Here is a 24693-nt window from a genome sequence, read left to right as displayed (position 1 = left end):
CTTTTGCATGTGCATCGTTCCCTATTTAAGTCTAAATTTCCAAACAGTACATTACCTCCCTGTTTGGTTGTCATTTAGAGTTCATCAGACAGATGCACTGCCAAAGGTTTAAAGGTTTCAGTTAAATCTGTCAACTCACAGGATTTCAAAGATTAATAGAGACAAAAGAAACAGTAGCAATGTTACTTAAAGATACACCAAGTTTCGTTCTTCTGCAGGAATAAGTACAGGAAACCAGTACTGGGTTCCAACATGAACCTTCCACTAAAGGGAAGTACTGTTTCACAGATCTGTGACACATCAGGATTCTCAAGTAAATACAAATTTGTTCTGGAAAGATATTTAGAAAAATAAGCTTTCAGTTTACCTCTTAACCCATTTGCCAGCAGTTGTGCTGAATCAAACAAAACCCAGTTAATGGATCAAAGAGATTTAATGTGCCCGCATTATTTTTATGAAAAGATGACTCATGAGAGGAGAGAGGCATAAAAAGTGGAGTTTTTTCAAAGTAGCAGAACACATGCTGAAGTATTCACAAACTTATTTATTAATCCAAGACTTTACAAGGGCACTGAGATCCACTCTCAGAGCAAAGTTGAAAACTGATGGCAAGTATACACAAACAACACTAACTGCATTACAGGAGCTGCCAAAGCATCTCCAGTAGAAATTAAGACCAGATGAGAAGATGCAAAAAGTTCTACACTTGCCCTTGACTGAAGTTAATCATAGCTGAGAGGCTAAAAAGGCTTTTAAAAGAAAATAAGAAAATATAAAAATCACCAAGTGGTTGGTTCATTCCTATTTTAAAAAGAGAAGAGTATCCTGATATTTTCCTTAGGTAACTCAAAACTAAAATTTGGGCAAAAATACACTTCTCTTTTAGTCACCTGATAACTTTTATTTGACCACATATACAGTGCCTTGCGAAAGTATTCGGCCCCCTTGAACTTTTCAACCTTTTGCCACATTTCAGGCTTCAAACATAAAGATATAAATTTTTTATTTTATGTGAAGAATCACCAACAAGTGGGACACAATTGTGAAGTGGAACGAAATCTATTGGATTTTTGAAACTTTTTTAACTAATAAAAAAATGAAAAGTGGGGCGTGCAAAATTATTCGGCCCCTTTACTTTCAATGCAGCAAACTCACTCCAGAAGTTCAGCGAGGATCTCTGAATGATCCAATGTTGTCCTAAATGACTGATGGTGATAAATAGAATCCACCTGTGTGTAATCAAGTCTCTGTATAAATGCACCTGCTCTGTGATAGTCTCAAGGTTCTGTTGAAAGCGCAGAGAGCATCATGAAGACCAAGGAACACACCAGGCAGGTCCGTAATACTGTTGTGGAGAAGTTTAAAGCCGGATTTGGATACAAAAAGATTTCCCAAGCTTCAAACATCCCAAGGAGCACTGTGCAAGCGATCATCTTGAAATGGAAGGAGTATCAGACCACTGCAAATCTACCAAGACCTGGCCGTCCCTCTAAACTTTCAGCTCAGACAAGGAGAAGACTGATCAGAGATGCAGCCAAGAGGCCCATGATCACTCTGGATGAACTGCAGAGAACTACAGCTGAGGTGGGAGAGTCTGTCCATAGGACAACAATCAGTCTTACACTGCACAAATCTGGCCTTTATGGAAGAGTGGCAAGAAGAAAGCCATTTCTCAAAGATATCCATAAAAAGTCTCGTCTAAAGTTTGCCACAAGCCACCTGGGAGACACCCCAAACATGTGGAAGAAGGTGCTCTGGTCAGATGAAACCAAAATCGAACTTTTTGGCCACAATGCAAAACGATATGTTTGGCGTAAAAGCAACACAGCTCATCACCCTCAACACACCATCCCCACTGTCAAACATGGTGGTGGCAGCATCATGGTTTGGGCCTGCTTTTCTTCAGCAGGGACAGGGAAGATGGTTAAAATTGAGGGGAAGATGGATGCAGCCAAATACAGGACCATTCTGGATGAAAACCTGTTGGAGTCTGCAAAAGACCTGAAACTGGGACGGAGATTTATCTTCCAACAAGACAATGATCCCAAACATACAGCAAAATCTACAAAGGAATGGTTCACAAATAAACGTATCCAGGTGTTTGAATGGCCAAGTCAAAGTCCAGACCTGAATCCAATCGAGAATCTGTGGAAAGAGCTGAAAACTGCTGTTCACAAACGCTCTCCATCCAACCTCACTGAGCTCGAGCTGTTTTGCAAGGAAGAATGGGCAAGAATTTCAGTCTCTCGATGTGCAAAACTGATAGAGACATACCCCAAGCGACTTGCAGCTGTAATCGCAGCAAAAGGTGGCTCTACAAAGTATTAACGCAAGGGGGCCGAATAATTTTGCACGCCCCACTTTTCATTTTTTTATTAGTTAAAAAAGTTTCAAAAATCCAATAGATTTCGTTCCACTTCACAATTGTGTCCCACTTGTTGGTGATTCTTCACATAAAATAAAAAATTTATATCTTTATGTTTGAAGCCTGAAATGTGGCAAAAGGTTGAAAAGTTCAAGGGGGCCGAATACTTTCGCAAGGCACTGTACCTGCAGTATTACAAATTAAAACAATATGACATAAAACAAAGATAAATATTTGCATATTAAACAGTAATTTGCGCCACATCCTTATTATGCCTTAACGTACAAACAGCCATTCACCTCTATTTTGGCAAAGTTTAATTTGGAAGCTCACTGAACATAAGTCTGCTAAAGGATTGTCTTCAATTTTAGAGAAATTATCCATTTTATTTTAAACAAAATTCAAGTTCAGATAGAAGCTTTACAGCTGACACTTTGGGACTGGGATTGTTTTCAGAGAAGAAGGGGTCAGTAAGTGCATTAAAGGATACTACCAGCCCAGAACAGGGCCTTAGAAACAAGCGATAGCATAAAACTATCCACATTTTCCCTCAAATGTGTACTAAACTTTCAGCTTGAAGGTGATGGATGAGGTTTCCCGGTGAGAACACATCAAAGCCAATTAGCCATGTCAGTTCCAAGAACACCAGCTGCCAGCTTCAGCCCTCTTGATTACTATATGATTTAAACCCACGAAGAGCACAGGGTAGCAGTTCAAATTTGAAACTTAATGACTCTACTTTTTTTTATGTGACAGAAGACTTAAGGATCATTTTTTATTAGTGAATTACACAACCCAACATATAATACTCCTTCAGTACAAGCAATACATAACAGGATATCACTGCAGTGCACTCCATTGCCCTACTGCTATCCAGCATGTCAATTACAGTATATACAGAAGAATGTAATAAATAAAACAGTAACAGAATATTAAGCAATATATGTGTAATAGGTATCGACTCCAAAATCCAAAATGTTCTGTGAAAACATGATTTCAGAAAAACAATATTTTCTGTTTTACATAGAAGGGGGATCTTATATTGGACAAGAACCCCCCTGCTAGCCATTTTCTTTAGCTACAAAAGGTAGATTCTTTCAAATATAGACTGTTACAGAAACTGTGTTCCCTCTTGAATTATATTATGGAATGTATCCCAAAATATGAGAGAGAGGAGTTCATTTGCCATGTGTACGTGTATATTGGGATTCGTATTTGTGTTGTTCTCTCAGGATGTACACAGCATGATAGACAACACTTTCACACAATAAAATGGTGCACAGTACATTCCAAAACAGTAAACAATAATAATGAGAGTGCAACAAAGCACAATAACATACAATGGGAATGGGATCCCAGAGTAAATGTTTCCAAATGAACATACATATATATGAATCCAAAACTGAACAGTATAGTGTTTTTAGAAACATCTGAATGCATATGGTGCACTTTGAATAACGTTCAAAGAGCCATGTTTGTGACACCCTGTAACATCAGCAGCATTTAAAGTGTACTTCTTGTTGTCTGATGAAGAAATAATCTATGAATTAGAACAATCATTGTAATGTGGGAGAGGAAAAGCTGCAGCATTTTTCTTCCACAGAATTTAAAGGAGACAATTGACCTTGTTCAACAATCAAAACCTAAATTTACATGAGGATTTCTGTTAAAAGTATATGGCAACAAGTTTCTAACCGTGTCAGTTACTACTGTAGGTACTGTAGGCACGTTTCTGACAAAATCCGAATGTAAATTGATGCCTGAGCAATAAAATGTCTGTTGCATCAATTATGTGAGTAATAAATGGGTCTCAAATTGGTTATTGCATGCTACTGCCTGTGAAGGCTAAATACTTCATATGATAATATGAGCTTTTTATCTATAAAAATGTTTAAGATGCCAGCATATGTTTAAGATGTCTCTTCTGTATTACTTTTAAATGATTTTCAAAAATTCTTCATGTTAAATCTCTTGCAACTGTTACCAAATTCAGAACAAAATTCAAAATTATTGTACTGAACAGAAGTGTAAAAAATGAATTAACACCCTCTTTTAGAAATGCCATTTTAGACTCGCTATTTAAGTCACACTCTGAAGACAATGGTGAGAAGTTTGTGGAGTTAAAACCACATGTACATTATCCACTCTACATGTGAGTTATTAAATTAATCTCAAATTTAGGAGGTGCATCTTCCAGGTGAGGATTAGTACTGCTTATACATTAATATAAATCATTATAGAAACTACTTTTTAGGTGTTTTGTGACAAAATACTCCTTACAGTTATATTTTAATACAAGGACAGTATATGGAACTACTTTATTTAAACTCCAAGAGTAACATTTACTAAATTAGTTCATTTTCTTCAAACAGAGCAAAACCGCATCACCCTTGATGTCATGGAGGCATTGAGTACATGGTCAGTCAACATTGACCTCACCTGAATTACTTCACATTATCTTTACCCAAAGAAAGAGGTCAAAGGAAATTATTTCTTAAAGAAAAGCAAACTTTACAAGAACATGTATTTCATCATTGCCATCATTTCCTTTCTAACATAAAATTCATGCAACTGGCACACCATACTGCAACAGTACAAAATATTTGTAAAAGTCAGTGCTGAACAACGTACAGTGCAGTCTAATATGATTTGACGTTTGTTCATTTAACCTATGGTTGCATTGCAATACTTATTGTAAAAAGATTTCACAACACAAGACCTTGACTTAAATAATAATAAGGAACGTCTGAAAATGTGGTGCATTTGCAAGCATTCACATAAAGAATAAAATGCTGCAAAAAAATGACATGCATTTGTACAGGCATCGTTACAGGAGAAATAAAATAAGTGGTCTACTGTAATCACAGCTGTGCGGAAAAAATAAGGAGGACTTGAGCCAACAAGCTGGAGGATTTCAGTGGGGAACTATAACCTTAGAGCTACAGCACAGAGTACTGCCTCTGGGGCCACCGCAAAAATGTTCCTCCAAGTTGGCTCAGACTGCGAGAACAAGAAATCTATAAGGCTCAACCACCAGGAGAGCAATTAAAATGAATTATATTTTGAGAAAACACTGCCAAATGACAAAGGCAACTCAACCTATTAACTACTTCTTGCAACAACCAGTCCCCAGCGTTAGAATACAGGTATGGTCCTCACATCACCACTGTAGAGGGAAGGTTTTGAGATGATGTAATCAATCCACATGGAATCATACTAAGTGGAACAGAATGTTGGCGTACACTGAAATATAAATTAAGTTACAATAAAATAAAAAAAACCATTCAGAATTTCCAGGAACAGACTTAATACCAGGGAGCGAACTTCAATAACTTAAGCAGATCTAAAATCTTGCTCCGTTCAGCAAGGTTCTGGGGATTACTGAATCTTGAGAAAAGAAATTTGATTTACATTTGTTTACACGTTGAGAGGCCAGTAAAAATATCTGACTTTCAAAGATGTGTTCAGCTCATACATAAACTTCACATCCATATAAAACAGCTTGATGAAGTGTAAGTTATGTTCCAACCTGTGCAGGGTTGAGCTATTTCTGACTATAACTCAAAGTGGGGCTCAGGACCACTGCCTCTCTCTAAAATTTCAGCACTTTCATTTGAGGTTACTTTATGACATAAGACCCTAAACCTTTACCTTTCGCAGAAATACCAACTCTATTCCCAAACCAATCCTGCCCAAAGCCAATGTCCTGAACCTAATAGAGCCCAAATCCTAATTTCACCTCTAACCTAAATCTCATGTAAAAACCCTAAAGCAAAATGTAACTTCAACTCCTAATGTTAACCATCACACTATCCCTAGACCAGTTCTCATTTTCTTCATTTAACCCCAAACCAAACTCTAATTCTTACCATAAACCTAGCTCAAATCTAATGTTTCAAAGTTTATTTTATGTCTAACCCCTTCAACTAATCCTGAATCTAGATGAGCCTTAGTTGTACTCTTAGAACAAGCCCATTCTTTAATTTAGACCCTCTTAAAATTAACTTATTCAATATTAACTTACTCAATAAGTTAAGACCTTCCATAATTGCAATTTGAACCCTCATCCTATCACAGCACTACCATTTAACCCAGCTCTTTTTATTGAGCGCCCAACCGATTTGTCATAATTGGCAACTGGAATGTCAAACATGCAAACTAATTTGCTCACTTATCGAGTCTATGGAGATCACAGTCCTGCTGGTGTGACGCGTTTTATAAATCCGTTTGTACATTCAAAAATCTCTGGATTCCTTTGGAATGAGAAGTTCTATAAAAATGCATGGATTTATTACAATTCTTGTTACAACTAGTTTCTACAATATGTTAAATACAATACTGTATACTCCTTTATGCTGATAAGAGCAACACAATAATGTGCAATATTAGTATATGTGCAACACCAGGTTATAAAAGTGTTTCATTTTCAATTGGACTCAATGTTTACACTGCTAGAGCATTAATATCCAAATCCTGAGACATCAAAATGGACTTCCATCTTTAATAATGACATGTTTTGGATCTGAAGGTCAGCTGTTGGGAGGCTCCAGTTGTATGACAGAAACACCAGACTTGCATGATCCTTGCACCCCAGGACAGTTTGGGGTATTATTCTCTACTGGCAAATAGTAACAAAACTAACCTAAATGAAACATTACTCAGAAGCTGTGGTATATCTCTTTAACTGAAATATTTCTTAAATATGAGATGGGTGATCATCGCAGTAGAACTGTTCTTTACAACACATCAGTAAAAAAAATAAAACTTTAAGAACTACCGCTTTTGTAAATAAACTAGGAATAATATTTATACGACCAACAATAAAAAAAATAAAATTAAATCTGATACAATGTTAATCTTAAACACTTAAACCAATCAAAATTAGACTATTTCTGTCTAATTCTGAATTTAATTCTGTCTAATTCCATCTAATTCTGGATTCTGAATTTAACAATTTTAATTCCACTTAGTGGTCAAAATACCCCTTAAATATCCCTTTGAAATAAAATATACTGACAATTAAGCTATTTTTTTTCACAGTGAGCACACTATTTGATTATTCTCTACCAGAGAAGTGAATAAAGCCTTTTTGTAATTTAAGAGCCTGTACATGATCCTACAGACGTTTTAGTGCTGTCTTCAGCCTAATATCTTGGAATTCTCTTGGGACACTCCCTTTAATCCTTAAACTTAACTAATTACAATTAATGACCTCACTCTTAGCAGCTCAAGAGCGTTGTTTTATAAGTTGCTGAAAAACAAACGAAGTCTTGAGGACTGCTCAAATCCTGACATAAAACAAATGTTCATAACTTATTTCAATCATGTGGAAGGTATTTCCTATGCATCTAATGTTCCCTTTCAATATATGGCTGCACATTTCCCAAGAGCTCTTCTTCACAGTCTTCTCAAGAAAGCATATTAAGTTATCTAGCATATGCCATAGAGCTATTTGAAGTTCAATGACTTAGACATATACTGTATATATAATCAAACTTTCTGGTAGGAAAAAATGAAGTTAGCTGCAAAGGCTCATTGAGATAGTGATTGTACTTGTCTTTCATGTTTGTTTTCCCTAACTTTGATGCACCACAACACATTATATAACTAAACTCTATATATTTTCAACAACTACAAAGAAAGTTCACAAAATGCATGCAGTCGGGATTTCTTGTATTTCTAAATACATGATGCCATTAATGGATGATTTTAATACATTTTTTCACTATACAATGAGTGTACAAGTTAAGCTCACTAACTTAATTTCTAAAATGTTTTCATGGCACTGTCATTAACAATGTTACTTGATCATTTTTATACATGTTCATATTAATGCTTGAATTAATGTATTCAGCAGTCCTGATTTGCAAAGATTTGTATCAAGACAATGCAAAAAAACAATTATAATGGAAATTCCCTCTGTGGATTACAACACTTACTGCTGCATTTATCACTAAATTTCAGTAGCTTAATTTAAATGTGGAATGCTGAGAATGGTTTTACTGGAGTGTACAAGAGTTAAATGATATTGTTTACTTTATCAGCAGGAAACAGTGAAAAGGACAAAAGCATTTTTAGTTTAGTTGTAATGAATACAACATTTAAAACTTACCAAGTTCGCCATGTATATTGTTAGCAATCCTCTCCTACAAAGCAAATAAAAACATGAATTGTTAGTAAAATATAAAAATACAAACCCTTTCTTCAAGTGCTGTACTTTATTTTGTATATTAGCTGAATGAAGGAGAAAACAGATTTGGAAATATTTAATGTCTCGGTTATGTGAAAATCAAATGCTTACATCTTTCATAACAATTACATTCATCACATAGAATAAACCTTTACAGTGCCCAAATGCATTCTACTTCAACTCTATTTCATTTTAACAAGTTTAAGCAAATGGCAATGTGACCCAATTTAACTACCCTTCACTAAACACTATCTAAGCAAAATCACATTAAGAAAGGGTTTAATTATTATGTATGAGCTAGTGGAAAAGTACCAGAAAAGGTATAATTTCTATCAATTTATTTAACCAGTGAAAAAAACATAGCAATTTGTTTTTAAAACTGAATTAACATTATAACACATTAGCAAACTTCAGAGAGGTAAACAGATTTAATCTGAATGTCTGCTATAACGTGGATCTAGGATGTGAATCAAAATACAATATCACAATCAGAAAAAGTGGTCTTCTTTTTGTGTTTGCAGGGAAAGAGCAATTCCTTAAAGCACCACATTACAACACAAAAAGCTGAAAACTGTGTAACTCTTTTTCAGATAAAAGTGCATGTTTCTACATCCCTCCTGCTGACGTTTTGCTCCCAGAGCTCTTTGAGGGTGAAATTCTCTCAAGGTCTCTCTGGAAACAGCATTAAGGTCTTTGCTAATCCTCGTTAGTGATGTGATTAGACCTGACCGTAAGCCTTATTGAAAAAAAAATATATTATGAAACTTAAAAAGTTTCTTAATTTGAAAACAGAAGTCCAATACAGTACCACCCAAGGAAATTAAGCGTTTCCTCTAATCAAGACATACTTATATGCCACTGGACTACGACTGAGAACAGATTCTGGAAAAAAGAAGTAACTCTATATATAAAATCTAAACTATAAAAAGCACCCCTCCTTTACACTTGAGATATGTTATACATTGGAATGTCTTAATAAACATTTTCTTCATTTGTACTATTGGGATAAGAGTGTGAATGCTAGTATACTCAATTTTCTGGTTTAGATGCATGAACTAAAAACTGCAAAAAAATAAAGAGTAGCACTGCTAAATAAAATGTTACCAAAAGCAGTAAAACATGACAGCGGCCCTAGCATTAATTTATCTTTTATGACTTGTTTATATATGGTTTTGTAACAGAAATATTTTTGTGTCAGTAAATTTCACATTACAACTCCAACAAAATGTGAACAAATCATTCCAAAAGAGCTTTTGACAAAATTAATGTGGGCTAACAAATGAAATAACCACACCCCCAACAAAGCAATAAAATTGTGTGCCAGATACTTAGCAGAAAAGCCTGGAAGACAAAAAACAGAATATGCAGTTCACTGGGGCAGGGAGCCTAGCAACAACAAGAATGGTTTTTACATTTCCAGCCAAAACATCCTGGCCTGCAAGTCATTTACAATGTCTATAGAAAGAGTTCTTTAACTCAGATTTAAGAGAGAAAGCCTTTTTCTGCTCAGAAAGGGAGAAAAATCAATTAATCAAATGATTTCCTAACCAGCAAACAAAGGAAGGTCATAGGAGAAAGATTATATAACAGTCTGTGTGCAGCAAAACAATATGCTCATGTCCCAAAGTTCAATTGAGATACATTTGTAGAGACAGCCAAAATCACAACTCTTCCCTTGAAAACACTAGAATATGTTCATAATTATAGTTAGCATTTTGATTATTACTCACATTCAGTTATTCAATTCATTCTCTCCCAAGAAGTCCAGTTTACATTTTGAATGCAAGCTGAAAATATCTAATACAGAGCTGAAGACCTAAAATAATTTCAGACATTTAAAAGTTGCATTAAAACATAACCACAAGGCTGTAATAAATGTGGAATTAAAATCTATATCTTCATATCTGTATGATGTATGAAAATCTAACTTTCTGAGCTAAAGAACACAAAAAGTAACTTATGATTTTGGGTTTAATTATGCAAACAATTATGCACTTTATAGTAAAGAAATGTGCATTGCATTTCAATCTTTCTTTAACAAAAGACTCCACTTAAAAAGATCAGGCATACTAGTCTTAAATTTATATGCTGAATTATGTACATTCTTCCTGCCTATTCCCATAAGTTACCATTAAGATACAAAAGGAAGTGGAAAAGACCTAAAATTCAAGCGGAATTCAATTTCCAGCTGGAAGAAAAGCACATTCTTTATTCTAAGTGCACATCCCTATACCATAAAGTACCATGCTTCATTTCAACAATCATAGTCCACTAGCCTTCTTTTTTCCCCCCCAGTAAAACACCAGTGATTATATGTCTATAGGTGCTGCAAGACAGAAAAAGATATGATATCCCTCAGTGGCACCTTACTGTACATCCCAAAATGCTGAAACTTGGCAGTGCAGAAAGACCAAATCACAAGTACCGCAATGTTTTCACAGACACTATTACAGAAGCCAATTTTCCATGTCATTTGTCAAAGAACTGCATGACTGACAAACCAACGTAGATTTAAGACAGATGCAAGAATATTAAAATCTTTTTAAGAAGACTGATCGGCTGCTATGAACAAATGTACAACGGCACAAAATATAAATAACTGATTTGTATTAGAAAGTATTCACAAATTGGCAAACACAAATGTTGGCCTGCATCATGCTACGCAATATCACAGCACCTGACTTATCACAGTTCACAGATTACAGCACTACAAATACAGAAAAAGGCAACATAATTAAAGAAAAAATATTGTGTGACAAGAACAATGTACAGGCTAAGTCAAATCTACAAAATGCCAAAGCAAATAAATTACGTTGACTCCTTGCAGAATATCTGGAAAAATAAGTTATGATAGTCTTCCAGGAATCCAAACTGCTTTTGTCTCAGAAAAAGGGTCAGTAATACTTACTTTTTCCCCCCTAATTCCTTGCATAGTTTTTATTACCAATATGTTTCAAATATGAATAATATGCACTTAAGAAATACTGCTACCATAATGCTGGACTGTGCCAGGAATTTCTGTGCCTTTTCTAAAAGAAGATAATTCATCGACCAGCTATGAATGACAGCACTTTAAAAAAACATGAAATACTGCAGGATCTTCACAGGATTTAGGAACTGTAAAAACAGGAAGGCTGTGCTTTATACAATATATAAACGGAGCAACAGATTAAGCAGATAAATCAAGGATAACTCCTTTCCTACTGTAATTATCTAGTTGTTTTGTTATTAAAGAGAACATGCCAACCACACACCTGGGCAACATAGTGCAGGGAAGCAGGGTTCCAAAAGTCTGATTAAACCCTTGGAAAAATAAACGAGTCCCCACCAGTGTTTAGGTTAGAGTTAATCTCTCACACCCAGTGACTTCCTGTGGACCACCAGACTCCCAACAGAGAGGCATTTTCACAAATGTGCAGGGCAAAAAAAGGTCACCTCACAATTAAAAATAAAAAATAAAATAAAAATCTTCCTGTATTGTGGTCCCAGCAAACACAGCAGGTGTTAAGCAAACAGCCATCCTACTTACACCTCAGTAGCGATCGTCAGTCAAAATGACAATTAAAAACTACATCTCAGGACTCAAAGCAGCTGTTAAAAACAAAAACTGTTAAAAGACGCTCATAATATACTCCTGTTGAGTAAAAACTTCTAACGCAGTAGTTCTTGACCTTTACTGCAGCCTGCACCACTTTGGTTCCCAAAGTATGTTCTTGCAATCCTTATCAAAAATCATTGAAGTAAGTTTTGTTTTTGATGATTTACCTTCTACAAAAAATCTGGCATGTTTCACGCCTCCAAAAGGGCATCTCTCACCCCCACGGGACACGTGACCACCAGTTTAAGAACCACTGCTCCAAAGGGACACAGATACAGAACTAGAATAGACGTTTGGAGACCCGATATTTATTTAATGCAGAACTGCCTCTGTCTGCCCCCAGCGATACATGTACAGTAATGGAATTCAACATGTATGTACTTAAACAACCAAACTGAGTATGTACAATAATTGGATAATTCACAATAAAACCACCTAGTTCTCCCCCCAGTAAAGGTGCTCGTTTGAGTGCAGGATGAGCTCTAGATTGAAGCCGGGGTCATGTTACAGTCGACTGTGACTGGGACTCCCCAGGCAGTGTTGCACAACCGGCTGAGTGCCTTCCATGGTAGAGTTGGGATTAGTCAGCCATGGTGACGCATCGGTCTCTATGACCTCCTAGGCCCTTACAGGTTTGCAGTGCTGTTGGTGTGGGCCCCTTCTCATCTCCAATCAGCAATGAACCTCCTGCACAGGGCTGGACAGCAATAAATTGTATCCATTTGGCTAAGAATATTTTAAACCACCCCTGTGTACATATTAACTTAAGACTTATTATACTAATGCAGTTTCACAAACTAAGTAAAGAAGTGGTTAATTTCACCAAAGCAACAGCTATAATTATGAATACACTGTAACTATATCCAGTAGCAAGGAGTTGCTCACTGACAGCCAGACTAATGCACAGGGTTCTGGCAAATGCTGATCTGTTGAAAAGTGTGTAAAAATGGCACTGGAGCTCACAGATCTGAAAGCAACAGAGGAATGAGAGGAAAAAGTAAAGGAACGGATCAGGTATCCCAAAATATTTTATACATGCAGGAAAGTGGAAACTTTTTGTAGACTCAATTATTCATCCCATGCTTGGAAAAACAATGACTAGATTTATTTTAATTGTTTTCGGTCTTTTAGTAAATCTTAAGAGTATTATTAAGGCTATGTTTAGTTTTTAAATGTTACTAAGGGCTACTTAGCTACAATAAACTGAGATTTGACTCTGTTACTGTTATTCTATAGCTTTACATTATTAGTCACACAACACTATTACCCCATTCTTATGAACAGTCATTTACAATTTACAATTCATTGAAAAAAATAAAAATTAAGAAATTAATAAGCTTTAAAATTCTGTTGAAGTTAAAAGACACAAAAGTCTATCATTTCACTATAAATTTGACCAGCATTATCCAGGTGCTATGATAATTGTATTGTCTCATTATCAATATCATTGTGGTCACAATTATAACACCAGAGAGTAGGAGCTTTATAGTATCCAGTAGACTTCTACTGATGCAAAATTCTTTGTAATAATAATTGTATAAAATAATATTATAATACATTTTAAAATACTTGTAAGGATAGAACATTAAAAAATAAACATATAAGAAAAACAAGTGGTTAGAGGTGCAACACAAGACACAAAGCCATTAGAAAATGGAGCAGACACGGACATTAAATAAAAGCCTTTCTGAAGAGTCTAGATTTAAATGCGCTCAGTGTAAGTGACTCTCTGATATCCTTGGGGACAGAATTCCTTAAATAAAGAGCTTAAACTAACTTTCCAAGTTCAACACAATGATAAATAACCCAGACGAGCAGCCAGTTGTGTAATTTCAGTGTCCTGAGGAAGCACTGGGTGAATTGTGTTCCAATAGTGCAGAATAATGTTGTGCACCAGCCCAGAACAGGAGACATCTTGACACCCAGCTGTGCTCACAGCTGTCTTTCCCTAGTGTTGATGAATTCAAGTTCAGGCCCAATGAGATGTTTCAATTTCACTATTATTAAGTCTTTACTGGAGACAAAATTATAAAGGTGCAGAAAGCAAATTGCTCAGCACTTAATGTTCTAAAAAATAACATTTAAAAAAATCATTACCAAAGCTCTGTAAACTCAAAAGTGCTGGTTTAAGGATTAGTACCTTTTCAGCTACATGTGTTCTTTAAACATCTTTTAAATAGTTTGGCATTAGCTATTTGGGTCCTTTGGAGACATGTCCCAACAATATAGATCGGGTTAGTTCTGGGTGCTTTGTGCCATCTAACCAAATATTTAGATCATTGAAAAGAGTCTTCCTGAATATATTATTACAAACACCACTTGACTTTATTTCTCATCTCCTATACAAATATGTCTGATACTCTTTTTCCTCCTTTATTGTTAATGGAAAGAAAGCCATTTCTGTAAATCGGAAGGTCAATCCATAATGTGAAAAGCACTTTGAGTCAGCCTTTTGTTCTCAACTTTTGTCTTCTAAATAGGTTTATTTTAGTGGTGCACCTGATTTTCATGTCCAATCAGGTCTTCATATTTAAAAAAAAAACATCCTCTAGGCAAAGTGCACAATTTAACAAAAGGCAGAGAAACATCGCACTTCAAATTACCTATACTGTACAATACTGTACTGTACAATAAGAAATCCACAACGTTTTAGAAAAAATGATAATGGTAAATATACTCCTGTTCCTGTAGGAGACGATGTGAAAGAGGTGCAGTAAATGGATATATTTTATATAGTAGGTATTTAATCCTTCTCTTTTTTATTTTTTTCATGCAAAAAGGAGAATATTGTTATTGACATTACTATAACAAAGATGCTTTATAAAGATATTGTAATCCCGTGGGTGTGTTTAGTGGTGGAATGGTGACTGCACCTGAATAAACAGTCAACAAAGAAATCTGCTACACTTGGAGGGGTGTCCAATCTGGTCCATGTGACAGTTCAAACACACTTTAAGGTCACATTTCACTTTAAGGGGAAAAATTACGCAAAACAAGAATCAACCATAAACCAAACTGGAGCTCAGAAAGTGTCATGACATTGTATGATAACCGTACGGTATGCTGCAAAACATCTCTGTAATGCATCACTGTCAAACTCAATAATCAATCATCTCAGTGAGCTTGCCTTGTGCTGGTCGGCAGATAGGGAAAACACCCTCTCAGAAATCAGAATGAGGCAATCTGTATTTGTAAATGTAATCCTTCCTCCTTGATTGTTAAATACAATGCGGAAAGGAAACATTTTACAAGGACATAGATACATCAAATATAAATGTGTATCATAATTACAGATATCTCGCCTGTCGACATGAATTGCACAGTATCATTATCGTAGGGGGATTATAATGCTTGAGGAGAAGTTGAGGGCAATACCATGCTGAGAAGTAAAACAAAAGAAGAAGAAAAAAAGCTACATTATCAGCTTGACGCTGTCACCGAGTCAACTATATCAACAGTAGTTGACAACGGAAGAGAGTCCATATGAGCCGCCTTCTCCTTTCTAGTTACTTTTCAGTGTGTAATTGGCCTCTGCTTGCCTCTCTCCAGCTTACGTCTCTAACCTGTGATGCCACTACGCACTCTAAGTACTATTATAAAGGGCAAAATATCTTACCTGCTTTTCCTCTCAATGAGAATGGCTAAATATGAGGCAGGTAATGCAGCTCCAAAGCCTGCAGACCATGAGTAGAACTTCCCCAGAATTCTCCTGAAGAAATAATAAACAAAACATTCCATATGCAGTTTGAGAAAAAGAACTGACAACTTTCAACCCCAAAAGGGCAAAATGCCAGCAGCCATATCACCCTGAAACGCACAACTTGACAACTCACTGAAGTTAAGCAGGTGTGAGCCTGGTCAGTACCTGGATGGGATACCTCCTGGGAAAAACTAAGGTTGCTGCTGGAAGAGGTGTTAGTGGGGCCAGTAGGGGCCACTCACCCTGCGGTCTGTGTGGGTCCTAATGCCCCAGTATAGTGATGGGGACACTATACAGTAAAAAGGCACTGTGGTTCGGATGAGACATAAAACTGAGGTCCTGACTCTCTGTGGTCATTAAGAAGAGTAGGTGTGCAACCCCAGTGTCCTGGCCAAATTTCCCATTGGCCTTTACAAATCATAGCCTCCTAATAATCCCCATTGATGAATTGACTTCATCACTCTGCTCTCCTCCACACTGACAGCTGATGTGTGGTGAGTGTTGTGTTGCACTATGGCTGTTGTTGCATCATCCAGGTGAGGCTGCACATTGGTGGTGGTGGAGGGGAGTCCCCATTACCTGTAAAGTGCTTTGAGTGGAAAAGCGAAAAGCGCTATATAGGTGTAAGCAACTATTATTATAAAATGGAAGAGCACTTAACCTAAAAGTACCTCCTACACCAGCAATTGTTTTATTTTTTTATTACAGAGCAGAGCACATAAGTAAATTCCTCCTTAAAAGAGGATAAACAGATCCACTTTGAAATCAAACCAAAAAATAAGGCATATGGAAAGATCAATTATCAGATTATAATTAGTTTATTTTAATATTTAGTATTTAAATAACAATTTCATAGAAAATCTATTGCTTGAAGATGAACAAAATCTAAAAAATAAACGTGTGTGCGTGTTTTAGACAGATAAGACTTTATTGATCCTAAAGGGAGATTGAGGCTTTACAGCAGCCCAGCCCAAGACAAGCAAGATAGACATCAGAATAGACTAAAATTAGAATAAGTTCAGCAATACAAAATGAATAGAGTTAGGTGTGTACAAAATGTGCCAATAGTCACTGTAAAGCAATAAAATATGTGCAAAATGGTATATACTGATTGAAAGTGTCACAGTATAAACAGTATATTAATGCAGTGTCCAAAAAATACATGAGTGCAACATGCTGTCCATAGACGAGCAAATGAAGGGCTAACAGTCCTAGCCTAGGGCAGTGTTATACACCCTGACAGCCGCCGGGAGGAAGGACCTGCGGAAACGTTCCCTTGAACACCTGGAGCAGTCTGTTGCTAAAAGTGCTCCGCTGTCTAATAACAGTCCCATGAAGCGGATGTGAGGCGTTTTCATGATAGCTGTGAGCTTGGTCATCATTCTCCTCTCTGCCACCACCTCCAGGGGGTCAAGGCTCAGCCCCAAAACAGAACCAGCCTTCTTGATGAGTTTATTGAGCCTATTTACATTTCTTGTCATGATGCTGCTGCCCCAGCACACAACAGCGTAGAAGATGGTCTACACGCTGTTCTATCCATCTAAGTTCACTACATTTAGGAGATAATAAACATTTAAGGTACAAAGGCAGTTCTAGCTGATATGGTCATGCAACAGTATGTGTGCAAAAGATGCCTATGACTCTGTAACACTATGAAAGTTGCAAACATTTAATATCAGCCTCAAATTGATGAGCCCATACCTCAAGATGCAGAAGAAAGCTATGTAAAGTCCTCCATTTGCAGTCAGGAATGAGGTTGACTGCAAGATTTCAGGTAGAAGTTTTTTCAAGTAATAGTCCTTTTTCCTTCGTCTAAGTATGGCAGCTATCTAGAACACAAAGAATTTTTACTTAGAAAACAAATCAGACTTAACAAAAAAACATGAAAGGACCATGTTCACTAACAACAATATACGGTTAAAAAAACAGTGAAACAACTGTAAATGTATCTAGTTTCTTAGAACCCCATTTTGTACTAATTCAATAAGTTTGAAATGAAAAACGTGAATGAAGGAAACCTTTGTCATTCTCAGTGACCCCACGATAAATCCTGAACCCTAGATAATCTACAATTGTCACAGCACTTAAAATAGGACTATTTAGAGCATGCTCATCTAACGAAGGACATGTCTGATTTGAGTTATTCAATCACTGGTCAAAATTACCTTTAAACTGTAATAGTATGTCTAACAGGCCATATTCCAATAAAGGCTGGTACAGGCTCACAAAAAATACTAAACTAGAAATAATACTAATTTAAATAATCCAGTTTCATCCTCTCCTTATTGCAGTGTTCAATGCATCTTTTTTTAACAAAGAGCTTTAGGGTTACTGCTGTATACTGTAAGCATATGGATTAAAGCAGCTAAGAAGAATAGTAAAGAAGGCCAGCAACTTGCACTGAGCTCATTTAGCAATCACCCAAAAATTTAAGATATTGCAGAAACAACTGTGCTGTTTACTGATACCATATTTTACTTCAACTGGCCACTGAAGTTGATAATATACCACAGTGGCTCAAACAAAGCAGATAAGGAATAAACTTTCAGAACAAAAGTATTGTTTTCCCCTCACCAAAACCAAGGAATTAAGTGAGACTTTGAGCTGAAGAACAATGATCTGCTTTACTATTCAGCCCTGGCTACATCTGATACCTAACTGACAGACAGATTATACAGCCCTCAGTAATAAGCTTATTTACCTAATCTGCCATCTGTGACATCCTAGAAGCAATTTTAGTGTTAGAGTGTAAATGTCTAAACAAAGTCTAGTTTCTCTGAAAACACATTTAACTAGATAACAATTCTGATCATTTGTTTTCAGATGTAAATATATCTCTCCTGATTTCTCCTACTATTTGTTGAGGAAATAAACTTAAGGTAGTAAGGTTAAATACAAAAGGTCTGAGACTTTTAATAAACTACTAGTGAACACTAGTGAGCTCAAGGCTTTTATTTGCTTAATTTTCTTTTGTACACATTTCATTCAAAATGAAGGCATGTTTAGTTAAAAGAATTTCCAGGAAGTAAATGTTAAGTTCAACATAAATGTGCAATTGTTTATCTCTAAAGCAGAAATCCATGTTCTGTGGTTTTCCTTCGATTCCAGCATTAAACTACTGTACACATTAATGAAGCACTAAAGTGACAAGTACTGTACAGTGACGTAATCAGAAAAGTGTAATAAGGTTGCACAGTCCAAGTACAATACGATAATGACAACTTCCTATCCTATTACCAAGGCATGTTTAGCTATTTAAACGGCACAGAAAATGCAAGTTTTAATTAGCAACCTACAGCGAAAAGTTAATAGTGAAAGTTAAACTTTTGTACAAAACAAATTTCAAGGCAAAACGTGAAAAGAAACTGTTCAATCTAAAGTTTAATAAATACATTTCTTTGTAGACCCGTAAATAAACCGTCGTCCTTACTTCGGTATTTTTAATTGATTATTTTGCACAATCGTGCTCATGCAGGCCTTGCAAGTACACAGTACAGTAGTTAGTGCAGTGTTGAAGGATACCCTTGCACTGTACACTGAAGCAGTTTAGACAGATAAAAAGCTTTTAACTTACGAGATATAAGGGTGCATATATTTTAAAGGACGCCTCAAGGGCTCCGGCCGTGACCTGAAGCGTTGAAAGCGTACAAGAAGCACTCCAGGTATGCCCTATTTCGTAGCAATTGTGCGGAATAGACTTGCTGAAGGCAGCCATGTTGCTTTCTATCGTCAAACAGCAGAGGAGTGATCACGGGACCAGCGCTCTGCTTTGCTGAGAGCGGAAAGCAGGGAAAAGGTCGCAGCCGGGGTTACTACAGGACACGCTGGTATAGGAAGATCTTGCACAGCCACAGACCGCCAAGTGTGCTGCATCGTACGATGCTGTGGTCCCAGCCCCTCCGTGTAATCCAATGATGCTTGAGAACACCGCATCTTCTAAGGGAATACCCAACAAAAGAGAAGGTTGCAGGAGGAACACGAACGATCTGCAAAAACAAGGCATTAATTTGGAACTGAAGCTTAGCACGAATTGTTTCAGAAACTGTTAGGTCTGAGCAGGCTAATGTGTTCCAATAAACAGAACCATGTCTTACTTTATTCTTTGTAGTAAAATAAAAGACACAAACAAAAATGAAATATTGCAAGTCTATTTTATATGAGTACTATCACATATCTCATGCACACGTCTTCAGTTCATCCAATTAAAACGTTGTAATGTACAGCATGTAAACGCCCCCTTTTTCATTGCTATTGATCGAAAGCATGAAAAAAAAAAACATTTCCACTCGAATCGTTTGGTAATAATTGCTCCTCTTAGACGGAGCAACCTAAATTTTCAGAGACAATATTTAAGTTTTTTAAAGTTTCTCAAAGAAATTGGAGTTAAATACAATTCTGAATTACTACAAAAATAAATTTAGTATGTTACTGAGTACAGTATTTAAAGCTGCAAACCTAATCCCTTATTTTACAAGACACATCAGTTAATCCTCATATATAATCATGACCTGAAGACCGGGTATAACAGTATTTACAAGAATAATTTGAGTGAAGTTCCCTTCTCAAGGGAACAAATAATATTTTCTTCCTGCATCCCTCTGCCTCTAAATACAGTACATTCAGTAAGCTAAAAGGATGGAATAGCTATAGTATATACAATACAATAGTATAGTATAGCTTTGTCAACTGACCCAGTTTAGACCTTAATCAAATTAGTTATATCAACACACTTTAGAATTTGCACAAACGCAAACTTGGGAATTGGCTTACAATATGTACAGGTTGTACATTAAAAACTGACTGACTGTTTCACCCTCAGCTTGCTGAATATTCATCTCTATTTTGTGAATTATTTTGAAAGATCCATTAATCACTGACTAATCAGTGATTTGGCAATCAGTACAAAAGTGCTAGTTTACTAAATTCATCTCCATTTTTAAATCAATGTTATTTTGTTCTAAAAAAAAGATGGTCACTCAAACAATGTTACAATCAGAAGCATTCAAAAATGACTCGAAGATATTAGTGAGAAGAAAGTCACTTTGAGCTAATATGAGCTGTTAATCATAAACATATAGGAACTTTATTGCTACAAAAGATAAATATATAACTGCATACTTGCCATCCCCTGAAGACTCTGAAATCCCTAAGAACTGCTGTCACTGTTCTTTCTAACTTTATTGACAACATTCTTTTCACTCCCCCTCACAGAATGTGGAATCGGACACCATACACCCTCATTCTATACATAATAAATTACTACATCTGTTATATAGCTGACCTCTGTGGTCTGGTATGTGTTATAAATATCATTATTATATTAAATCACCCACTTTTAAAGCCCCCCATTTTTTAATTAAAATATATCCAGCAGACTCTCAAAACTGACCACTGTGGACTAGAATCCATCATTTTCATTAGTGAATCTCTTGAAAAATGTTGCATTTACATCAGAAGGCTGTTAACGTCACTGTCTGAGTGCTGTGACATTTAATACCAACCTATCAGCTTCCAGTCTTGTTAGGAAAATTAGTCATTGTGTTAACAGGCAATCATATTTAAAATGGTTTATCTGGTTTTGGTTTCTGTAAATGCTATTTGGGTGTAAAATAATATGATACGTAACGCTTTAGAACAGAAAAACTCAGGTTACAGTTCTATTCTATACACACTGCTGAAAAAGGTCTGATCTTTGGCAGAGTGATTCCTTTATTTAAAAATTGTATTTCCAAACTCTGATGAAATCTAAGCTTATGTTTTCATCATTCTTTGATATCTTATACACAACCTTTACATGTTCAATACCATCCTAATGTGCCTCATGCAAACACATTAAACAAAATCTTACCAGACACAAGATCAGAAGTAAAATTCAAAATTCTTAAAAACAACTTGGCTTATTTAATGCAGTAGAACGTGTTGCCTGTATTATGGTATTAATACTTTTAATGTTATTAAAAGTTTTAATACTGCATCTGTATTAATAAAGATTGCAGTATGTGTCTAAGTTAAATAAAAAAGAATAACAAAAAATAGCACTGATAAATGTAATCAATTTAAATGTATTTTTTTGCAGCGTTACTTTTGTTCACATGACAATTCACATGACAACTGTTGTTTTTTTTTAATTCACCATTGGTTATAATACATATTAAATATTATACTTGGTTTGCTAATTCATCTGCCTAATGTTTCTGAGAATTATTTCTATATGTGACATTACTGAGATGTTATGTCATATACTGTATACTGTACCTCTTTTTATGTTGAAGTTGTTTAGGCTTATGTAAACATGTTTTTGTATCCCCAAACACACTTGATATAGATGCCATTTTATCTGCCATTAATTGGAAACCAGATGACTTAGTAATTATTGTGGGCAAAAAAAAAGGATTTTTGTTACTATAAAGGTAGTCCTGGTCAATAATGGAAATCTTAAACTACATTTTGCTTATGATAACCGAAGAACAATTTCTTAAAAGTGTTTTAAAGCAACTGATAGTGACTGATCTTTCCTCAAGTATTAAGTGTGATCTACATTATTTGTATTTAAATGGTTTGGAGCTGGGGATTTGTCTTAACATCATAGTGAGTTGTGTTAGAATGTGATCAGTCATCTAGCTTTCAAAATCTCCTTCTTTTCAATGTGTTTACAAGCTTCTTGTAAACATCCAAAGGTGGTGCTGTATGTATGAAATTCCAGTGCATATACAGTATAAAACATGTCATCTGAAAACACATACAAGTTTTCAATAATTCATTTGCTCAGTCCAAAACTTTGATTTTGATACATCTTTCCTTTGGTGTGAAGAAACCTTTCAATTAATTTAACTTTTTTAAATAAAAAACATCTAGTGCTTCGTCACACCAGACTATGCCTCACCTTGCTGTCAGCTGTTAAAAAAGGGATCCGTTTCCAATTCTTACATTTACTATAGGCTCCATAGTTATAGTTATACTTACATTTAATATATACCCCATAGACTAGATTAGCAGAAATTTATTCCATGAAATAATGAAACATTATAACAGATAATTTACAGGATCTAAAATAAATAGAACATATATATTGCACATATTATATTTTATATTAACATTCTTATATTTAGTGGCCTGTAGTCCCTCAAAAATATTGAACCCTGAGAGCTATATCGCTTGCCTGTCCCCTGCTGATCATGCAAATTTAAAAAAAAGACCCGCACTCAAAAGCAAAATGACATGGTAAGTAAGAAAATGAAGGATGTGTGGTGTTAATCCTTGGTTTAAAAACTACCAAGCCACCAGTAAGGAAATGCTTTGAAACTAAAAGACCAGAAAACACATGCGCAACCAACCAGACTATGCTATTTCTAATTTTTATTGGGAACTCAGAATAATGAGAAAGATCCTTTAAGTAGGATTTGCATGCTCTGTTTCCCCCATCTATCTGTATTTAAAAAACAACTTCAAAATACGTAGAAACAATATGAGTCACTCCAATCACAATTGATTTTTATGGGTCATTTCACGTGGTCTTGAAAGACTGGTTTGGTCACAACTTGTGTCAGTACAATGATAACATAAACAACCAGTTTAATCCACCATTAGGGAAAGCTATTTAAAATCATGTTGGTGTTACAATTTAATTTATGATGCTGCGCATGACCCTACAAATGGCTTGAGAAAGGATTATCTGAATATTTAACCTTGTTTTTATGTACAGAGATTAACAACTATACAGCGCATTTCTAACGCCTTAATTCATTAGTGTTGAGGTGAGAACTATTGGAGCCTAGGATTATGTTTCAGTATGTAATTTGTTTTTCAGATTAGGTTGACTTTATTGCCCTTGCATTTTATATATTCAATAAACTAAACTGTCTTATAGCATACCAATCATGCCCTGCAATGTACATTTTTTGTACTGCATGCTACCATAATCAATTAGATTAAATTAAGCCACAACCCACAATTTAAATATTAAATCACCGTAGCATTCATTTAACATTGTAATTTGCAGAGATTGAATTTAATGATTTAGAATTAAATCTTTTAATTAATTTAGTGCATGGGGATGTTTTTTTACATCTATTATGGTAAAATGTTTTTAAAGTATGGGAAACAATTTAAAAATATTGTTTTGGTTCACCTTATACATAGATTATAAGTATATGTATTATATATCCTAGTCAGGAAGTTGCTTTTCTTAATGTATTCAGTGTGTTAACTACTGCTCTTTGGGCCAAAACACTTCCTCGTTTCATCCTTGAGTCCTCAGGCCTTTGTTTCTCTACAATATATGCTGGTTCTAATTAATCATTAAGAGGCCTTTGCCAGAAACTTCTGGAAGAATCAATCAAGCTTGTCAGAGAAGAAGAGGCGGGATGCTCATTACTGCATATAATTCTGTCACTCTTATTTAGAGCCACGTAAATTGTAAAAAACGTGAACGTGTGACCATTGGGGTAGTTAATACTTTACACAAATGACCTGTTTCAAAGAGAGGCCAAGAATCCTGTTTGTGCTTAGTTACTCGTAAGCATTAAACTAATTTTAACAAAGGAACTCTTCTTGCCCTCTAGTATCAGAAAGTGACTAGCTATTTTAAGGGACGCGACATCTGAGGAATGCTAATAACCTGCGTTCTGTATCTGCACTTGGCATCGAGGGTAATTCTGAGGTCAGGGCACGAAAGTAAACAGAAACGCAATGCGGTGCATTTGCATTGCTGTTTACAGCGCTCTTTTCAGTAGGATTTTGTTTAAATTGCCACGCGTTTCAGCAGAGAATATTGGGAGCTTTGATATGCGCAAGCAGAATAAGCGAGTATATATTTCAAATGAAAATGGTTATGGGAATGA

At 35.6% G+C, this 24693-nt stretch overlaps 1 protein-coding gene across 1 annotated transcript in view; it reads right to left on the bottom strand.

The window, feature by feature from the left end:
• Positions 1 to 19627, bottom strand: part of tmem135 (transmembrane protein 135) — a 79463-nt gene extending 59836 nt beyond the window's left edge. The window contains exons 1-4 of the mRNA XM_088639219.1: positions 19428 to 19627; positions 17555 to 17682; positions 15770 to 15862; positions 8478 to 8511 (exon numbers count right to left, since the gene is read on the bottom strand). Of these exons, the coding sequence (XP_088495345.1) occupies positions 8478 to 8511; positions 15770 to 15862; positions 17555 to 17682; positions 19428 to 19568 (396 nt within the window). The 5' untranslated portion in view covers positions 19569 to 19627. The remainder of the gene's footprint in view (positions 1 to 8477; positions 8512 to 15769; positions 15863 to 17554; positions 17683 to 19427) is intronic.
• Between the last annotated feature and the right edge of the window lie 5066 nt (positions 19628 to 24693).

Source organism: Lepisosteus platostomus, chromosome 7 (assembly GCF_059453375.1).
Source record: "Lepisosteus platostomus isolate fLepPlt1 chromosome 7, fLepPlt1.hap1, whole genome shotgun sequence".
Taxonomy (NCBI): Eukaryota; Metazoa; Chordata; class Actinopteri; order Semionotiformes; family Lepisosteidae; genus Lepisosteus; species Lepisosteus platostomus.
Note: the sequence above shows the minus strand (reverse complement) of the source record. Positions and strands in the feature narration are given on the sequence as shown.